This window comes from Python bivittatus, unplaced genomic scaffold (assembly GCF_059951505.1).
Source record: "Python bivittatus isolate LINGU-HERP-01145 unplaced genomic scaffold, Pbiv_v1 ctg000050_np1212, whole genome shotgun sequence".
Lineage (NCBI taxonomy): Eukaryota > Metazoa > Chordata > Lepidosauria > Squamata > Pythonidae > Python > Python bivittatus.
This window is the reverse complement of record NW_028277033.1, coordinates 10,753,456-10,771,088: the sequence shown is the minus strand read 5'-3', so window position 1 is coordinate 10,771,088 and position 17,633 is coordinate 10,753,456. Positions and strand designations below refer to the sequence as shown.

General features: G+C 41.7%; 1 protein-coding gene across 1 annotated transcript in view; it reads right to left on the bottom strand.

Moving 5' to 3' along the window:
* Positions 1-8,053: 8,053 nt before the first annotated feature.
* BICC1 (BicC family RNA binding protein 1) overlaps positions 8,054-17,633 on the bottom strand; it is a 106,472-nt gene continuing 96,892 nt past the window's right edge. The window contains exons 20-21 of the mRNA XM_088129763.1: positions 16,348-16,447; positions 8,054-15,630 (exon numbers count right to left, since the gene is read on the bottom strand). Of these exons, the coding sequence (XP_087985889.1) occupies positions 15,500-15,630; positions 16,348-16,447 (231 nt within the window). The 3' untranslated portion in view covers positions 8,054-15,499. The remainder of the gene's footprint in view (positions 15,631-16,347; positions 16,448-17,633) is intronic.

The window sequence follows — 17,633 nt, the reverse complement described above, 5'->3', positions numbered from 1 at the left end:
GATTTCTCTTGAACACCCTTCCATTAGCTAAGCATTTTCTTGCTCTCCGAATGGTATATACGGTTCACCTGTACAGAAGAACATTTATGCCCATTGGATGATTCCTAGTAAGGGTGAAGCCGATCAGTAGGGCCTCCTGGTGGTTATGTAACTGAACATTTTCTTGTGACTTTTCTGAGCTTATGAAAAAGTCTCTCATTTTCCTTTTCTAATTCTTTCCCTCTGTTCTTGACTGAGCAATTCTTCTGAGGCCTCTCTGGCATGACACTGGAAGCATATGCCCAGCTGTCATGCTTAAGCATCCAAGTGGCCCAAGGCTTTTATAGCTTGTTGTGAAGGCCACTTGGGTTTTTTTCTTGGAAATGTGGAAATATTTCTTCCCACGTGGGTTTTCATAATGTCTTTTATTTTTTCCCACAGCACGCTGGGCTCTCTTTCCATAAAAAAACTGACTGAATCAGTTCTTTCTTTCGAGAAGTGGCAATAAGTCATTGCAGATAATTGCTCACATTCATAGTTTTCCAGGACTAAAGGAAGCTTAAGGACAGACTTTTATGGAGTCAGGTTTCTTGGAGTCCTGGAGACTTACTCCAGTTTTGTCACGCCCACTTTTTCAGTACAGACATTGCTGCTCTTAGCACAACGCCAGCCTCCTAAGAACACAGAGCAAACACTGGAGCCGCTTCTTGCCATCCATCTACATCCCCCCGCCCCCCCCGCCTTCTTCCTCCTACCTAAACCGAACTGTGATTTTGCCTCCTCTTTCTGCCTAGACAAATGGAGTAACTCAGAGGTAGAGATATAAGTCTCTATGAACTTCTGTAGGAATGGAGGAATATAAATAAAGCAAACGAAGTACGTCCGTTGCCATCACCAGTCATGAAAGGCCCATAAAAAAGTATCTTCAGCCACAGTGCAATGCTGGAGAAGTCCTCATCTCGCAACCTGTGTTGGCTAATTTTATCAGACTACGTCTCTGTTGGCTGAAGAAATAATGGCGAAATGGTTATTCGGCTTTTGGGGCCTGCGGTCTCGCTTTCGGAAACAAGGGCAGCGGAGCTCTTGTAGTCTCTTTGTATCACCAGCCCACAGCCGAGCAAAACACACTTAACAAATACTTCATGCTGGAAATGTAAAAGTGAGAGGAGGGATTATGGTTGACTTGGCTGAGGAGTATTGGCTCAATCTTAGAAGAGCGGTTTTTAGAATTAATGGAAATACTTGTAAATGCAGACTGTTTTTTTACTTCTGTTATAAAAGCTTTACACAGTTATCCTCCTTTGGTTAAAACAGTTTCTGACAAAAACATTATAAGCTTCATTTTGTATATACAGAATGTACCCAAAGGCAGGTCCCATAGACAATTTATTACGTCTATTACATCAAATTGGTTGCCATTTTCTTCTAAGCGCTTCCTTATTCCTCTGATGCATCATCTTTGAACATTCTTAAGTACAGTAACATGTATGTAGGGGTGTGTGCGTGCATGTGTGTATACACACACACACACACATACACATACATACATGTGCAACACACACTCCAATTTGTAACACTGGTGAATGTTTGCCAATAATTTTCTCCTGCACCACGTTTTCCACCTGGTATTCTAATTCACTGACCACGTTCAGCTCTTCTTGCGGGCCAGATGTGACGCTCCACCTTCCAGCCATTCATCCCAGGGACAGGAGCGCCCTTCCTTAATACTTCTTCGGCTAAGGATGAGGTGCCTCTCCAAACAGGCCTCGTGCCTGATACTCAAGACAGTGGATGTTTTTCATCCTGCCCTTTTCTGTGGAATCCTGTGAAACGGAGTTATTTATTCATGACGTAAAGGTAAAAGATTCTTTTAAGTTATTATTTTTATGGGATTTGGAAAGTCTAGACGAAGGACAGATCCTTTAAAGTAAGGGGAGCGTTTAAGAAAGGGATCTGCAATGTTACTAAAAGGATCCCTTCACTGCTTGAGGCATCTTACCCCTGAAATGTTCAGCTGGAGATTTCCCAGCGCTGGCGGAGGAGGAGAGAAAAGAGGCCGTTATTTTTTGCAAATTAAATCTGCATGCAACCCCACGAGGGAAACACTGCACTGGAAAGGATGAAGCAGGAAGAGGAAAGAGCCAGGAGTGGGGGATACATTTGGTTTCTCCTCCTCCTGTCTCTGATGCTATCATCCCCCAGGGCTCCTGCAGTGAATGAGCCGCTACGCACACACACACACACAGCTTCTTCCTGTTTTGGTCCTTGGGATCTTGGGGTGTCTTAATACTTCTCTATTTCTGACAATTCTCTGTGATTTATTCCCCAAGGTTTAGTGAGTTCCAGGTCCTAGAAATATTAGGAGGTGGCCAGTTCAAGGGGTGTTTCATTCGTTTTCCCAGCGTAGATATCCGAGGGCCAAAGTGCTTCAAAGGCTTAGGGATGGAGATTAATGGGAAAGCTGTGGCCTGTCAGTTGTTGTTGGACTCTAAGGCTTCTATCCTAGCCAACATGACAAACAATCAGGTATGATGGGAATGTCAGCCTAATAATACCTGGAAGGTTACAGTTTCCCATCAGTGGTGTGAAGCAATCATGCAACCCAATCCTGAGATTTTTGCTTCTCTCTAAGTTTTCTGGGCTCGTCTTACGCATGGACTTAGTTGGCTGTTGGAGTCTCCCCACCACTGGGATGGGTGCAGGTATCCACACTTGGAGGGATTTCTGAAAATGGGACCCTTAGAGTGCTTCCACGTGAGGCTTTAGCATTGCTTCTGGATCACCACTGTGGTTTCAAGCTGCCATCAGCCAGTTGACTTCCAGCTCAGCTGTGGTTCTGCAGGAGATGACTGACCATTGAAGTACCACGGAGCTTGGGGCATGGTTCCTCTCCCAGTGGCGGGACCGCTGCCTCCTCGGCTCCAGAAGCCACCATTCACCATGCGTTCACTGGATCAGTGGAAAGACTTCACTGCCTTGAAGTTCTGCCACAGACTCCCTGCCCAGGTATTCTACGAAATGCCAAACGACTCAGCTGAAAGGCAGATTCTTATGCTAGATGGGGCAGGAGTCACGTATGAACGCTGGGGCAGCATGGAAGGGCCTTCATTTCTGAGTTATTTTATGAGAACCAACCTGTTCTTGTTTGCCCAGAAATCCTGGGCAGGCTGTGAACAAAAGAACCCAAAACGAAAAGCCCACTTGGTTTGGAAAGATGTTTGGACCGGCACACAGGGTGTAAGCTTTACTCAGCGGGAGGGGAGAGTGGGGGATGAACACAATAACACCACCTTTCCTCTGCCATCTTTCTTGTTGCTTTCCAGGTTTAGAGGACCGTTACGCACAGCATAAAGCTTCCTTTATCTCTCAGGGCTCTCTGAGAGACAGAGGAAGAGAAATTAACCCCGGTTTTCTGGATTCTTGTGCTGTGGAAGGCCTTCACTGACAGGCCACACTCTCTCTAAACTGCAGACCATTACACCAGGCAGAGGGCTGTTGATGGTGCCCCCCCACTTCATATGTGGCAGTGACATGCTTTAAGAAAAAGTGGGCAAAGTCCTAAAGGAAATTAATCACAATTTTTAAACTTTTTAATACATTGGAACAATGTGTGTGTACATACACACCCATGCACGTGCATACTGTACACCCAAATACACACACACATACACATAAACACAATCGCTGAACTTTAAACCATATTATGGATACGCACCCACACCCACAAACACACAAGGTGTTTGATAGGTGTCTATACTAAACGCATTAGCTATCCCAGGGTGTTAAATGGTGATCAGCTACAGGTCCTCGTAATGCACAGTAGTGGCCTCAGACGTTCTGTGTTGTTTTCTTTTTCTTTTTCCTGCAGAGCAGTAACTTCCCGGCATTCAAGAAGCCAGACTCTCTCTGGGACCAGGACTGAGTGGGAAGTGAATTGGCAAAGACTCCTATGTAGACGTGCCAGGGTGCAATTGTGAAACACTTTTGAACAATGATCGAGGGCAATTACATTCCAAGCAAATGTGCTGAGTGTGGACTCTGTGTGATTCTTCCAGGCCTCTAATGAAAAACAAGGCAAGTGTGTGTGTGTGTGTGTTTGGCACATCCATTTATTAACTTAATGAGAGAATCAGTCCAAGGTGACAAAAGACTTTCTCTACCGCATTCCAGCACCACATTTTTGCCCAACAATGGAATCGTGTCCTCCTTGAAAGGGTGTCCTTAACCCAAACCTCAACTCTCTGGACATGACATTGCTTATGTAACAATTTAGATGTCCAGATCATCTGGCATATTATTAGCAAATCTCATCAGATGGGTTCTGTGGTCCCCATGGGTAGGATTATTATTCGTTTTTAACCAAGTTTAGGCTATAGGAATGTGAGTTTCCAGCAATCAGCCTGAAAAAGGTTGTGTCCCCCTAATTTAACAGACCACAAGGTAGATGCTGCAGAATTAAGCACTGTAAGAGTTTGGAAACAAAGGCAAGGCATGAAAATACTTTAAGCAAACTAATAAATGAACAAGCAAGCTGGCGGCTGATAGTCCAAGGTATGGGAGTTACAAGCACTCATGTTCTTAATCGCTCAGCAAATACGTCATGAAATCACACGGAAACCACACACCACCAAAACAGGGTTACCGCTTTGCTGAACGGCACTTCGCCTCATTTGCCATCTCAGATCTCGCTCCAAATTAAGTACTTATTCCTGTGCACTTGAACTCGCTCTGAGCTTTTCCACAACTTTGTTCTGGCTTCATTACTCCTTGACCATTGCTAAGTGGACAGGAACAGCGGACCTTAAGACGGTCCAAAGACAGGGCAGGGCCGGCGAATGCTTCTAAATCCCCTTCCTGGGTGGTTGTGTAAGCAGAATGCAGTTGGCTGAAGTGTCAATCAGATGAATTCACACCTGCATGTCCAGGCTGAACGTCAGCTGACGGCTGAAGAAGTGAGATATTACACTGCCCACAACGTAGCCTTAGCTTTCACATCACATCACATCACATCATATCCTATCATATTCATATATTCAGCTGCACGCTACAAAATGGTTTGACATTCAGGAAGACAAGCATGAGAGAGAGACCTGTGCATGTGCGACTCAGCCACGAGCCAAATAACGCCACTTAGCCTGTACATCTATCCCTTCCGTTTTGCATGAGAGAGGTGCCCGCAGCCTAAACGTTTACAAACCCAGTCAGAAATCATCTCAGACATACCACAAACCGCTTAGGGTCTTACCTACACGTTAGGATACGGACTTCTAAAATCCCATGTTGGCACAGTTATGTGCAAGGTTGAGATCAAGTTGTATGATGCCATAAATCTCTAGGTGAGCAGAACCTGATATAAACTCTGCCTGGTACAAAATTAAGCACGATGGCTTTCTGCAGATTTGAATGCATTCTTCGCATTCATGAGCAGTCGTTTGCAGATTCAAAGCAGGAAGACAGTGAATATGGGAGGGGCCAAAAATTGGTCACCTTTCAGTCAGTACTTTGCACCACCCCTGTCGGCAGAAATAACAGCTTCCAAATGTTTCCTGGAGGCCAACAACAGTCTTTCCATTCTTGCTTTGGACCCCCCCCCCGCCCCTTCTTTCTTCTTGCCCCTTCTCTTCTCCCTCAGAAATATCCTTAGGTCTCCTTGCTTGCACTGCACGTCTGAGATCTCCCCACAGATTGTCTTCGATAGTGAGGCCCGGAGATCCTGAAGGCTGTTCCGAAACCTGTATCTTTCTTTCCTGCAAGTACTTCGTGGCTGGTTTGGAGATACATTTTCAGACTGCTGCCTTGCTGAAATAGCCAGCCTGCGATATCACCTGGCAGCATTGGATAAATAGCCTGCAGTATCTTTAACTGCCGTGTATCTCAGGGCTTCTTTTGAAGCCAGGGATGCAAGCAGCAGGAATAAGACAGAAAGAAAAGAGATGAAGGTGTTCCTAAGGATGGTACCCTTTACAGCTGATTTGCATTTCCCATACATGAATTCCCTACATGAAAATGTTTAACAATTCTGTGTCTCTTTCTCACAAAAGGGAAGAGGTAAAGAAAACCAAAGGTTGGTGAGTTAAAATTTAGGAGAGGAGTGCAACTAAATTCTCTTGACCAAGCCCTAAATAGCTGTAGATGTGTGCGTGCCCCATAAAAAGTGCTTGAACACACACACACACACACACACACACACACAGACATACACAAAGCACGAAGAGTTCCTTCTGAATTGCTTTAAGATCTGGACATTCTCCACATTCATCGCTTGAAAGGAACACCGGGCAGCGCTCTGTTTATGTAAGTAGTAGGTCCACAGAGTTGAGCGTGGTTCCAAATGCTGTTCTGGGCTTTTAATATTCAAAGGTCGGAGACAGGATATGATGAAGAAATGATTAAACAAAAACTGGAAAATCTGTAGCCAATTTCCATGGAGGAGGACTGTGATTCAACCCTTGATTCCTGGATTCTGGAGTTTATGTATACCAGATGCACCAAACTGTCTTCTCAGCTTCAACTATTAAAATCCTGTCATAATCCCATGGCTTAAGAAATCAACTTCCCTGTCATTTAGGTGACTTTGAGATCCCTGCATTTTTCAGGGACGCGCAAGGAAACTCAGACCCTAAGCCCATGAGAAAGTTTTCAGGATTGGAAAAGCTTATACCATACTCATAGGGAGTTGATAGACAATTTCAACATCTTTCTCCTCTCCTCAGTTCTGCCCCTTCCCCATCTCAGGATAGAGCTCTTGCAATACAGTTTATGTAACACAGAGACTTATTAAAAGGTGAGATGAAAACAGACAGTTCCTGAATTCAGGAGATGATGGTGGATAATCTCACTGGTAACGAGGCTAGTGGCTGTTGTGTAAACCATATCCAGATGCATGCTGGCCCCCCTTCTCAGAAGAATCAAGCTCCCCCCTTATTTCCCTGAAAGGGCAGGAGAAAGAAAACTCAAAGTTTTGAATTCTGTATGTATAAGGCTCACACCGGAAAGCAAACGTGCTTGTTGGAATTCTTGTACCGTCTATCACCTTAGCAATTGTTCTTAGTAACTCTTATTGTTCAGAACCCAGAAACGCTTCTTCCTTGAACGATCATTTCTGGTCTCAATTATGTTAAAGAGTTCTGCAAGAGAGCATGTATAACAGTATCTAAGGAGCATTAGATGCTATTATAGCCTTCACAACTGGAAAAAGCAAGGCATTGTTTTACAAGTTAAACTGTACTTAACCTGTTTTCTCTGCTTCTATCACCACCACTCTTTGAATGATTCTATCCTTTTTTTCTCTTATTCCTGGCTTAATTTTCTTGAAGTAATTTGGCACACCCATCCACCCACCCAAATTCTTTAAAGTTTTTTTTCCCTCAAAATGCTTGGTAAACCAAACCAAATCACTATCCCTGATTTCCCCCAAAATTTATCTTGCAGAAAAATTGGTAAGGATGAACTGGTGTGTGGAATTTCAACAGCTGTATAAACTTCATATTCTAAGGACTTGTCATTCTTAAACTCAGGAGAAATTCAAGAATGGGACATCAGAATTTCTTATGCCTTCTAGTTCAGTCTATTAAGGGGAAAAGCAGTGTAAGGTATATGTCCCAGGCTCTGATTTCAAGAAAAAAAGTAATATAATAGTGCCACTAAAATACTGGAATGAAATATCAGAACAACTTTCTGTACTTCATGATAGATTCCAGGAAAATATGATGCATCACTTCAAAATAGTGGAATGAAATTACTGCAGATTGCTTAGGTCATCATGAAGAGGGCCCCCATCAAGCAAGGCTTCTCCAGCATTGCTTTACCAGAATAAATCACTTTAATTCAAATATTTGCTGCCTTTTCCATCAGCTTCTTGTGAGGCTGCAACAGACTTTGGCTAAACACCACAGGGGATTGTTTAGTTCTTGCTGGAGTTGTGTTTTCAAACTTCAGTCACAAGAAACAAGACTGTAAAGCCATAGACCTTTATTGACAAACTTTAAAGGTTCCATGTCTTCCTTTAATACATGAATTCAAAGCATTTTGGAAAAAGTTTAGTTGGACATGAAGAATTAGAGAAAACAATATTTTGGTAATATTTTTCACAGTGGATGTAACATTGGCCAAGATCATTATAAACTAATCTGGAAGTTTCCATAACTGAACATTGATAAGTAGATATACTTAATCAAAACCAGGCTTCATTTCTGCATAGAACTATTAGTATGCACATGGATGGTGTGATGTTAAGAAGCTCCTCCTTCCTTTTAATCAGTGTAGGCTTGGGGGTGTAAAAAGATGCACGTTGCATCTGTAGAAAAGTCTCCATTGAAAGTCCTGTCTCTGCAGATACAGAGTTACATGTATGCAGGCTTGGCTGGTCATTCTCTACCATTTCTCCAAGGCCAGCTCTCAAAAAGGGAACCATAAATGCCCACATTTTTCTTGACATTTTGGAGCTTTATTATACTTCATATGGATCATGCTGAAGGCCTTATTTCAGGAAGGGACTGATTAACCTGTCTCATGATCTGAGCATGGCAGGACAATGCAGTTCCAACTGTTGTCTCCCACGTATGGATTGACTACAAAATAAAGAAGATACTGCTATATCTGTTTCTTTTCAGTAGCTTCTATCCCATAATTTTGCCATCTCTGGATTGTTTTCCCATCTCTTTCTCCAGCAGTGAATCATTTCTTGATTTCTTCCGAGTGTTCCTTTGAAGAGGCCACTTGAGATCTCCAAACCCTTAGACTAGCTCCCACCACAGACCACCACCAAATTGTAATTCTACATGTCACAGAAAGGGGAAATTATTATTAAATGCATGGGGTGTAATCTTATTAGCTATATTTAATTAATTTTCAGCTAAAACTAAATTGCTGAATTTTGAGAGGTCAAAGGTGTAGCCTTTGACCATTGCCTCTGCCCCAAAGTCATACAGTCTGGCTTTATTTTCAGCCTGCCTGACTCAGGGTTTGGCATTATGTCTTCTGGCATTATGGACTGGCATTTCTGGAGGAGATGCCTCTACTTTTTCATTATCCAGGCCTTCTTTCTCTGGGTACAGCTCCAAACCACCATTCTTCTAGTAGCTGTTTAAAAACAATCATTCCCATTGGATAGTCTTTTAAGTGTCTGCTGACCCCACAACATTACTTGCTACCTGCAGAAATTCATTCTTTGGATTTTATTTGATTTTGCACTTTCAGCCCACTTGTTTTCAAATTTTAAATGTTATGGGGACTGACCATTCTACCAATTTCTGGAACAGCCTCAAACAGTCATTTGTGAAGTTAAAGAAAGTAAACCAACTGGCAATCTTTTAAGAGAGTTTAAAACTTTGTTTAAATTCAAGCTTTTAACAAACCTTTAAGCTCTGAATTATCTTTTTCTAAATCTATCTTTTTCTAATTCTATTTATTATTTTTATTACTATTCCAGCTTTCTGCCATAGGCGTTACCAGCACATGGGTCTCAACTTATAGTTCTTGGGAGAGGGAAAACACAGAGAACTTATCCCCCCCCCCTCCCCACCAAGACCTTTGCCCCACAGATGGCAGCACAGTACACAGGACAACAATCACAGAGCTTTATTGAATCAAAGCTTCAATACAGTCATCCCTTTAGTACATTTCTCACTTCCAGCACAACTAATTAGAGGTATATGTCACTGTCAACACAATCTCCCCAACTCATGTGAGCAAAGAGATTATCTAAATTAATAGTTATCAAAACCTATTTTGTAGCTCCTTGATTCCAGAAAGATTTGTCAATGTGGAAAAGACAGTGGGAGAGAGAACTTCAGGTGAGGCCGTGGCGAGGTAGATGTCCCTGTCTGAGCGGGACGGTGTTTACGGTGGAGATAGCAGCCAGATGCTGGACTGTGGATGGTGAAATCTCTCAGGGGAAAGGAGAGGTTGTGAGATTGCCCACACACACTCTGGACAGCCGCTCCTCATGAGTACACCACAGGAACTGAGTTTTTTGCTGTTGGCTCACGAGTTGAGCGGCTGGGAGTCGAGGGATTCCATCTAAGCTCACAGTTGTAACGTAGCCTTTATGGACAAAAAGCTTAACCGAGCCTCATTTCTTAATCTCCTTTGGAATTATTTTTTACTGCTTTTGAAATATTAAGACTCTTTGGAATGGCAAGTTTTTACTGCATTCATTGGGTGAGTTTCCTTAAATACAAGCTTAAGGATTTAGAAAAATATTATGTTTGGGAATAAACAGCAAAAGGATGTCAAGTGTTGATTTTGGAAAGTTAAAAACAGACTAAGGGTCCAGGTGGATTTGAAATAAGAATTTGAAATTAATTATAAGAATCCTTCTCATGGGAAACTGGTTGTTTTGGTTTTCTGAGGGAAAAAAAAACATGATAAGATGGGACTTTGAATTTTGGACACTAGAGGGAACCAGAAGAAACTAAAGATTACAATTAAAGTAGAAGAATACTCAGATTTGACACACTAGTACAGAATGCAGCACAACACTTTAACTGTGGCTATTTTTATGGAGATCTGTGAACGACGGACTCAGAAATTAATTTTAAGAATGTCTAACATCATAAATGGATGGTATGCAAACGTTGTTACAGAAGAGGTACAAGCTATACTGGATAAGACTGAAATTGATTTGAATGTGGATTCAAATATGACAAGTTACAAGAATGATATGAAAAAATAGGATGTACTGGATATGCAAATGAAACTGGTTGAAGTCTTGATATTTGGAAAGGACATACAAGTATCAAATCAGAAGAGATTTGGATAACTTTCTTTTACTGGATTTACAAAAGAGATCTGTTAAAGTTTTGAAGGATATGCTGAGAGGAGACAAAGAAAAAATGAAAAGAAATCAAGTTCGAGGACATTATTTGAAGGGATTAAAAACCAGTATTGTTAAAAGTACAGGGAATATAGAGTTGGCTTATCTGATCAAGATTAAAATAGATATGTTATCATCTCTGGTAGCCCTTAATGGACTTTTGCTGATTGGGAATGAATGATGAGGCTTTAAGATTTTATTTATAGTTGAGAGATGAGTTATGGGAAGAAGAGAGCATTTGTTGTATTTTAAGTTACCAAAATTGTTTGTACTTGTCGTGATGAAGGGGCAAGTTACCACCTTATATTTTTCTTTTTTTCTTTTCTGCACTATTTTTATTTTTCATTTTTATATACAGTATTTTGTAGTTTGTATTAGTTTGCATTTTTCCTAACTGTAATCTTTAATAAAATTATTTTTTAAGACAAGACAAGACAGTGGGAGAACTAGCAGGTGAACAAAGAGCTACAGAATAGAGGACCTCTTACATTCTACATGCCAATCCTTACAAGCCACGCGGTTGTACACATGTAACTCCTCTATCTACTCTGACTGGCTGGATTTCATTAGTCTCGTCAAGGAATATTGTTAGAGGCGATGGTAAAATTGTCAAAGTTCTACCAAGCAGGATGAAGGACCGCTAGCTTTCCTTGGTACGGCGTTGTCTCAGAATATGCTCTTTCAGTGAGACGTCCATCAGATCTCAGGCATAACTGTGTACTATAAGATCATATACCGCACGCTAATTCCATGAACTTTTTCTATTTCTCCTAATTCAGTCTCTGCCAGTCAAGACGAAAAGGATTTGAAAAGCTGAGAATCACTGAAATAAAGTATCCCAAGTCTGACCAATTATTCCATCAAGGAATCTTGTTCCCAGAAAGAGAGGAGGAAACCTACTCCCTGTTCCAAGGACAAGTAGATTGGGTCTTTGGGCATGCGTGTTTCTCTTCAGGTTTTTAGAAATAATAACTACTGCTTATGGTAAGTTTTAAGGACATTAAATGCTGCTGATCACATTGCTATTAACTTGAAAATAATCAGTGAGACCTTTCTGAGGCTGAAGCGACGTTGGCTACAGGCGTCTCTAGCCTTGGCAGAGGAACCACTCCGCCATGTTCCCCCTTCCTCAGCCTACTGGATTGGACACTGGCGGCTTTCCCCGTGTTTCCTGCTTTCTTCTCTCCTGTGGACTTTCCCAGTTACGGAAGGGCAGTCACATCCCACCTAGACTACTGTGCAAATTAATAAGGTTATGCATATCACTGGTTGAGAAAAACGGCTTGAATTGACATCTGGTCTTTCTTAGGCCACGTGGTTTCAGGATCAGCACAAAGAGTCAGCAGGGTTGCCTCCGTGCTCTGACCACACCAGAATCCTGGAGTAAAATCCATCCCTTTATCGCCACAGTGCAAATGCCATTTCTGTGTTTCAACGCAAGAAACAGAGGAAGAGGCTGGGAAAAATCGTCCCAAGGAAACTTTAATTAGCTCATCCAAAGGGCATCAGAATCTTTGCCCAAGAATCAGTGGAGATCCAAACTCCAGTGGAGTTCAGAAAATCATTTCTTAAAAACATTCAGCTTAGATAGCTAAAACACCGCTTGTATTTTAAGTTTTGCTATGTTGTGTGAAACACAACGAATTGCCTTTCTCAAAACAGGCACGTTAAGGATGAGGCTTGAATTGCCACCCTGGCAAGGCTTTTCTCCAGGGGAAGGTGGTTTTGGGGAAGGAGAGAGGCAATCCCTATGTCTGCATTTGGGAATTTGGGATCTCGTAGTATCTCCAGCTGTTTTGGCAGCAGTAGACTGCTCACCTAAAAGGGAAGACCCCACATCACTACTGCAGAAGAAAAATCGTGACATGATCATGGTTCACAAGATACATGCCTTAATCCAGAAAAATAAAATTTAAAAATGCAGATTTAGAACCCACTGCTCTTCCTATAACAGTAACCCTTTACAGTTCCTGTTCTAGCTTAAGGTAAAAGTAAAAGGCATAACTTTTGTTGTCTTGAGGGCAATAATTCCTGTTAAGAACAAAGATGATGTTGGCTAGTAGCATATCTACAAACAAAACCAGACTTCATTTAATCAGCAATGTAACAAGGGTTATATAAATTTATTCTTTCATGTAACATTTGATTAGTTTGAAATTCTCCATTTTTAAATGTTTAATTCCATATTTTATTTATTTATTTATTTATTTATTTTTAAAAAAAAATCACTAAAAAGGATCCCTTCCCTCCCAAAATACAATCTGTATCTGCTCTATATTTACAGATAACTGGTCGCTATAAAGGCACAAAATTTAAAACAAATGCTTCAGTATCCTTTGTGCATAATACAATACTGACAATACTGAATGTTGCATTGCCATTTTTCCCCTTGTGGAATCCAAAAGAGTGAGAAAGTCTGCTATTCCAGTGTGGTCTGTGGGTGTGGGGTGTCTCTGTGGAAGTGGGGCCTGTTGTTGTCCTTGTCCCTCGGGCATTCTTCACTCCAGCGTAGACCGCTGCAGCTGAAAGGCATCTTCCAAGGGTAATACTATCGAAGTGTGTGGCCATTTGAGTTCAAGCGGGGGAAACAAAAAACGGGACGCACAATTCCATGGGAGAAAAAAATGTCCAGTGGGATGGATTGTGGGTTGGGTCTCAATGTAAACGGAAAGACTGCAAGTCCTCATCTGAATAACTCTGGCACAGATTAAACAAAGTTAGTTTTCCATTTGTGGTGAAACCCTTCATAGCCCGAGGTCCTGAACTTCTAACACAAGTGCTTTGCTTTACAACGTAATGAAGAGACCCCCTCTGAAGGGAGCATGCGTGATACAAGATCTCTGGGAATATCAGGACCTCTGTTTTGCACAAACTGGAGTACAGGCTACGTTTCAAAAGAAAAATATTTGGTTTCCTGAATAATGCACAACTCAACATTGAGAAAAGGCACTAGCTGTACTAATCCAGCCCTGTTTTTCCAAAAATCAGAGAAATATCAGCAGCTATTTCAGCAGGCACGAAAGGCTGTTGAGATGTCACTGGAAGTGATTGAAATGAATTCTGATGTGTAGCAGATTATTATTTCATAATTTTATCGCTAAGCTCTCACCTTTCTAACCTTCCCTTTGTGTTTGTGTCTTCTTCATCACAGAAAAGGAATATCCACAAAAAGTGTCAAACCTACATCTCACCCCTGTTCTGCATATATAAAAAAACCACCGTGGTAATCGTTAATGCCTTTCTTAAGAGTGGTTTGCATCCACCCTAAAGGGTTTGTACATTGTACATAAATAAAAAAAAAATTACAGTACAAGTAATTCACAATATATGCAATGGGAATGTTTTTCTCCTACCGATAAAGTCACGTTTGGAAACATCAGTGAGGCACTTCGTATTGTCCTTCATAAATTTATACCAGGTCATTTGACAGAAACAACGTAATCCGATTTCTAGACCTTTCGCCATATAAGAACACAACTGTTTGCCCCACCAAGACATCACATGAACTCTTTCCGGGATCGCCCAAATACAGAGTTTTGAAAATAGCCCGACTCAAAGCGCTCGCGGCAGACAATCGTGAACTTAAGTCAAGGAGGCGGATGTCACGGCAGGTACCCGAGAAGCTCTTCAAGGGGTGCGTGGAGAGCCACGTCAGCAACATCCTTCTGGAAATAACAACAACAGGGCTGTCTTGTCAAATTAAACGAATGCTCTGTCAAACGAACCAGGGCCTGGAGCTACGCCTCCACGAACTGCTTCCCATTCTCTACCATAAACTTTTTAGTAGATCAGTTTAATTTCTTATGCACTATAAGTGTACAGGTTCTAAAAATAAGACGTTTGCTATAAATAAAGTGTCCTTTAGTGGCAGTTTATACTAAAATAGTCTTTGCTTTGAGATAACCATTAAAATCAGGTTTAGCATTACAGGCAGCAGCTACATAGGGTTAAGTGGTGGCAACAAGGTCCATTTTGGTCTTTCACTGCATCTTTTACAGTGTGCAAACTCTGTTGCAAATATTTCTTAAGACTTCCTTCCAAATGAGGTTTGAGACTCATATTCATAGACCTGATTATGGAAAGTTTCCCTACAGTTGTCTAAAGAAAGCAGTCACCTACATTTCCACTTGCTAGTACCATTTACAGGGAGCCTTTTCACCTATAGTGGGAACGCACCTGGCAAACATTGATTAGTGCCACTACAATATCTTTTTTCCCATGGAAATTAGAGGAAAGCAATAAGAATTTCCACAGGAAAAGCAATCAGAACACGTAAAGTGCAGAAAGACCTCAATTCATTATTAAGCAGTACCAGAAATTTCCTTGATAAAAACCACAAGCTACGACCCCCTCTGGCATCCCTGCCCGTCACTCTCCGTTCAAAGAAGTAAAAAACAATTCATTCAGTGCATACAATATAGTTATTATAAGTCATAAAATACTAAACACCCCCCCCCCAATATTATTGCAAATTCTGTCCAATCTACATGAGTAAGGCATAATCTGCATCTGGCGCTTGGAAAGCCAGGCGAGTGTTCTCTCTGTCTCTCTCTCTTTCGGCACATGAAGTTGTGCAAAGAAGAAGGCCGTGGTCCTTGATACCTAGACTCCCAATGTGCAGAGGGTGGTGTGCAGTGGTGACGGTCCACAGGATCGCTGTGCCCATTGATTTGTGCAGTCAACCGTGAAAGCCTCCATTTCCTGCTACCAACGGCCACTCACGCTCGCAATGTCCGAGTGATACTGGTGGGGCAGTCTCCCGCTAGCCCCGCCTTCCAGAAACGAGGCCCGGACATTGGAGGGGTCAAAGAGTTTTCTTCGGTTTTTGTTCAGTTCTGCGGGGTTGGGGGGGAGGGGAGGGGTGGGGGGGAGGGGAGGGGAGGGGAGGGGAGAAAAGCTTCCATTTAAAATCTGGCAACCAAATGGAAAACATTTCTATTATTTTGTAGTCCAGTGAAAATGCGAACCCAATGAATGCAGGCATGCCCCCACGAGACATAAAACCACGCCGGGTGGATTTGGGTAGGAGCAAGCGATAGATCCGTCAGGACTCATCCAGAGTTTTAGATAACTGCAGGTTGAAAGTGAGCGAGGCATCAGGCTGCTTATTTAAGAGAGACGCAGCCGGCCTTTCTAAAGCAGCTTCTTCAAGGGAGAGCCGATCAAGAGATGGCCCGTTTGGGGGTTTTGCACATCCCTGACTACAGACCATTATAGACGTTAATATCAGGGCAGCAATCGGGCATCATGAAGCTCCTGGTGCCAGTCTTATGGTAGCCCATACTCGGCACAGCTCCTACGCTCACTTATCAGAAGTAACTCCCGTTGAAATCAATGGATCTCATGTTGAACAGACACACGAGTGGACTTATGAGAACAGAGAGGTTAAGGCTGGCAGTGGAGGGACGGACAAGAATATTACTATACGCAGGAATACGTTGAGTTTCTGAAAACAGACGTTCGGCATTCTATGTATGAGAATAACTCAGTCAAGGAAAAGAGGGGGAAAAGGGGATCCTTACAAACTACACAACATCATGATTTTCCTTTACCTGAGATTGCCAGCAGCATTTTCCTTCGTGCACCAAAAGTAGTAATTCCAAGCTCTTTCAGATCCTGATCTGTTAGAGTGAGGAATGTCTGAAGATCAATCTAGAATAAAGCACAACACAATCATGCTCTAATATTCAAGATATATGTGTATGTATGTATGTATGTATGCATGTATGCATGCTCTTCCACTGAGAGGGCAGTTGAAGAAAAAAATTCTGCTGAATATAGTTTGTAGACAAATCTGTCACAAAGAAGAGCAGCAAAACCACTATTTGTAAGTTGTCAGCAATCATGACTATTAACAACATCCAAAGCACGTTTAAATCAAAGGAACCTCTCCCAGGTCTACGACATCCCTATATCAAGTGCAACAGCCTCAAGAAATACTAGGAGGAGGTTAGGAGCTCGGCTAGATGAATCATCCTGAACTCTTCATGGAACAGAATTCCTTCAAATCTCTTTTGGTGAGTCATAAAAAACTGGCTACAAAAACAATTCAGAGATGTTACCGTACTTAAAATTAATTTATATCAATTGAAAACTTCTAGATTACATCTGAGTGGTTGCAAGTGAATTACTCTATATATCTTTCTAAAAGGCAATCCCCTTTCAGTGATTCATGGCAGTTTCTGAAGAAATTTTAAAATTACCGAGCAATTATTGGTAATTTATGCCCACAGGTTTATTGTCTGTATTTCCCAAGACTGATGAACCACTGCAACACAAAAAATTAATTTGTATTGCAAAATATTAGATAATTGCATTTCTCTTTAATCAGTGATATTTTAAAAGTCAAGGAAATTGCACTGGCTGAAAAACATAGAATAAAACATTTTGAAGAACCTTTCTGTTAAAGAATGCTTCATTCTCTGTTTTTTAAGCGCATTAAAAAAGAGTTTCCTAAATCTAATTAATAATTATTAATGCAAGTAATGTTAATTTTTATTATTGCTGGTTTTTGTGGGTGGGCGTTGTCCTCTGGTGTGTGTGTTTGTGTGCACATGCAACTGCAAGCACACACGAGCAGGAATTGACACACACACACACACACTTGTGAATCACATGTGTGCATGTGTGTATGCATATGAATAGAATGTTTCAGCGACATCTCTAGCACTCAACAAGGAGTACCGACACAACTTTGTCTATATCCAACTGAGTGAATTAACACACAGCCTGAAGATTCACAGGAAATTCCGTACTTTTCCTGCATCTCTTCCTGACCACTTTTTGATGGCCAGGATTTTACACGCTATCTAGGTCACCAGCCTTCCTGCTCTTATTA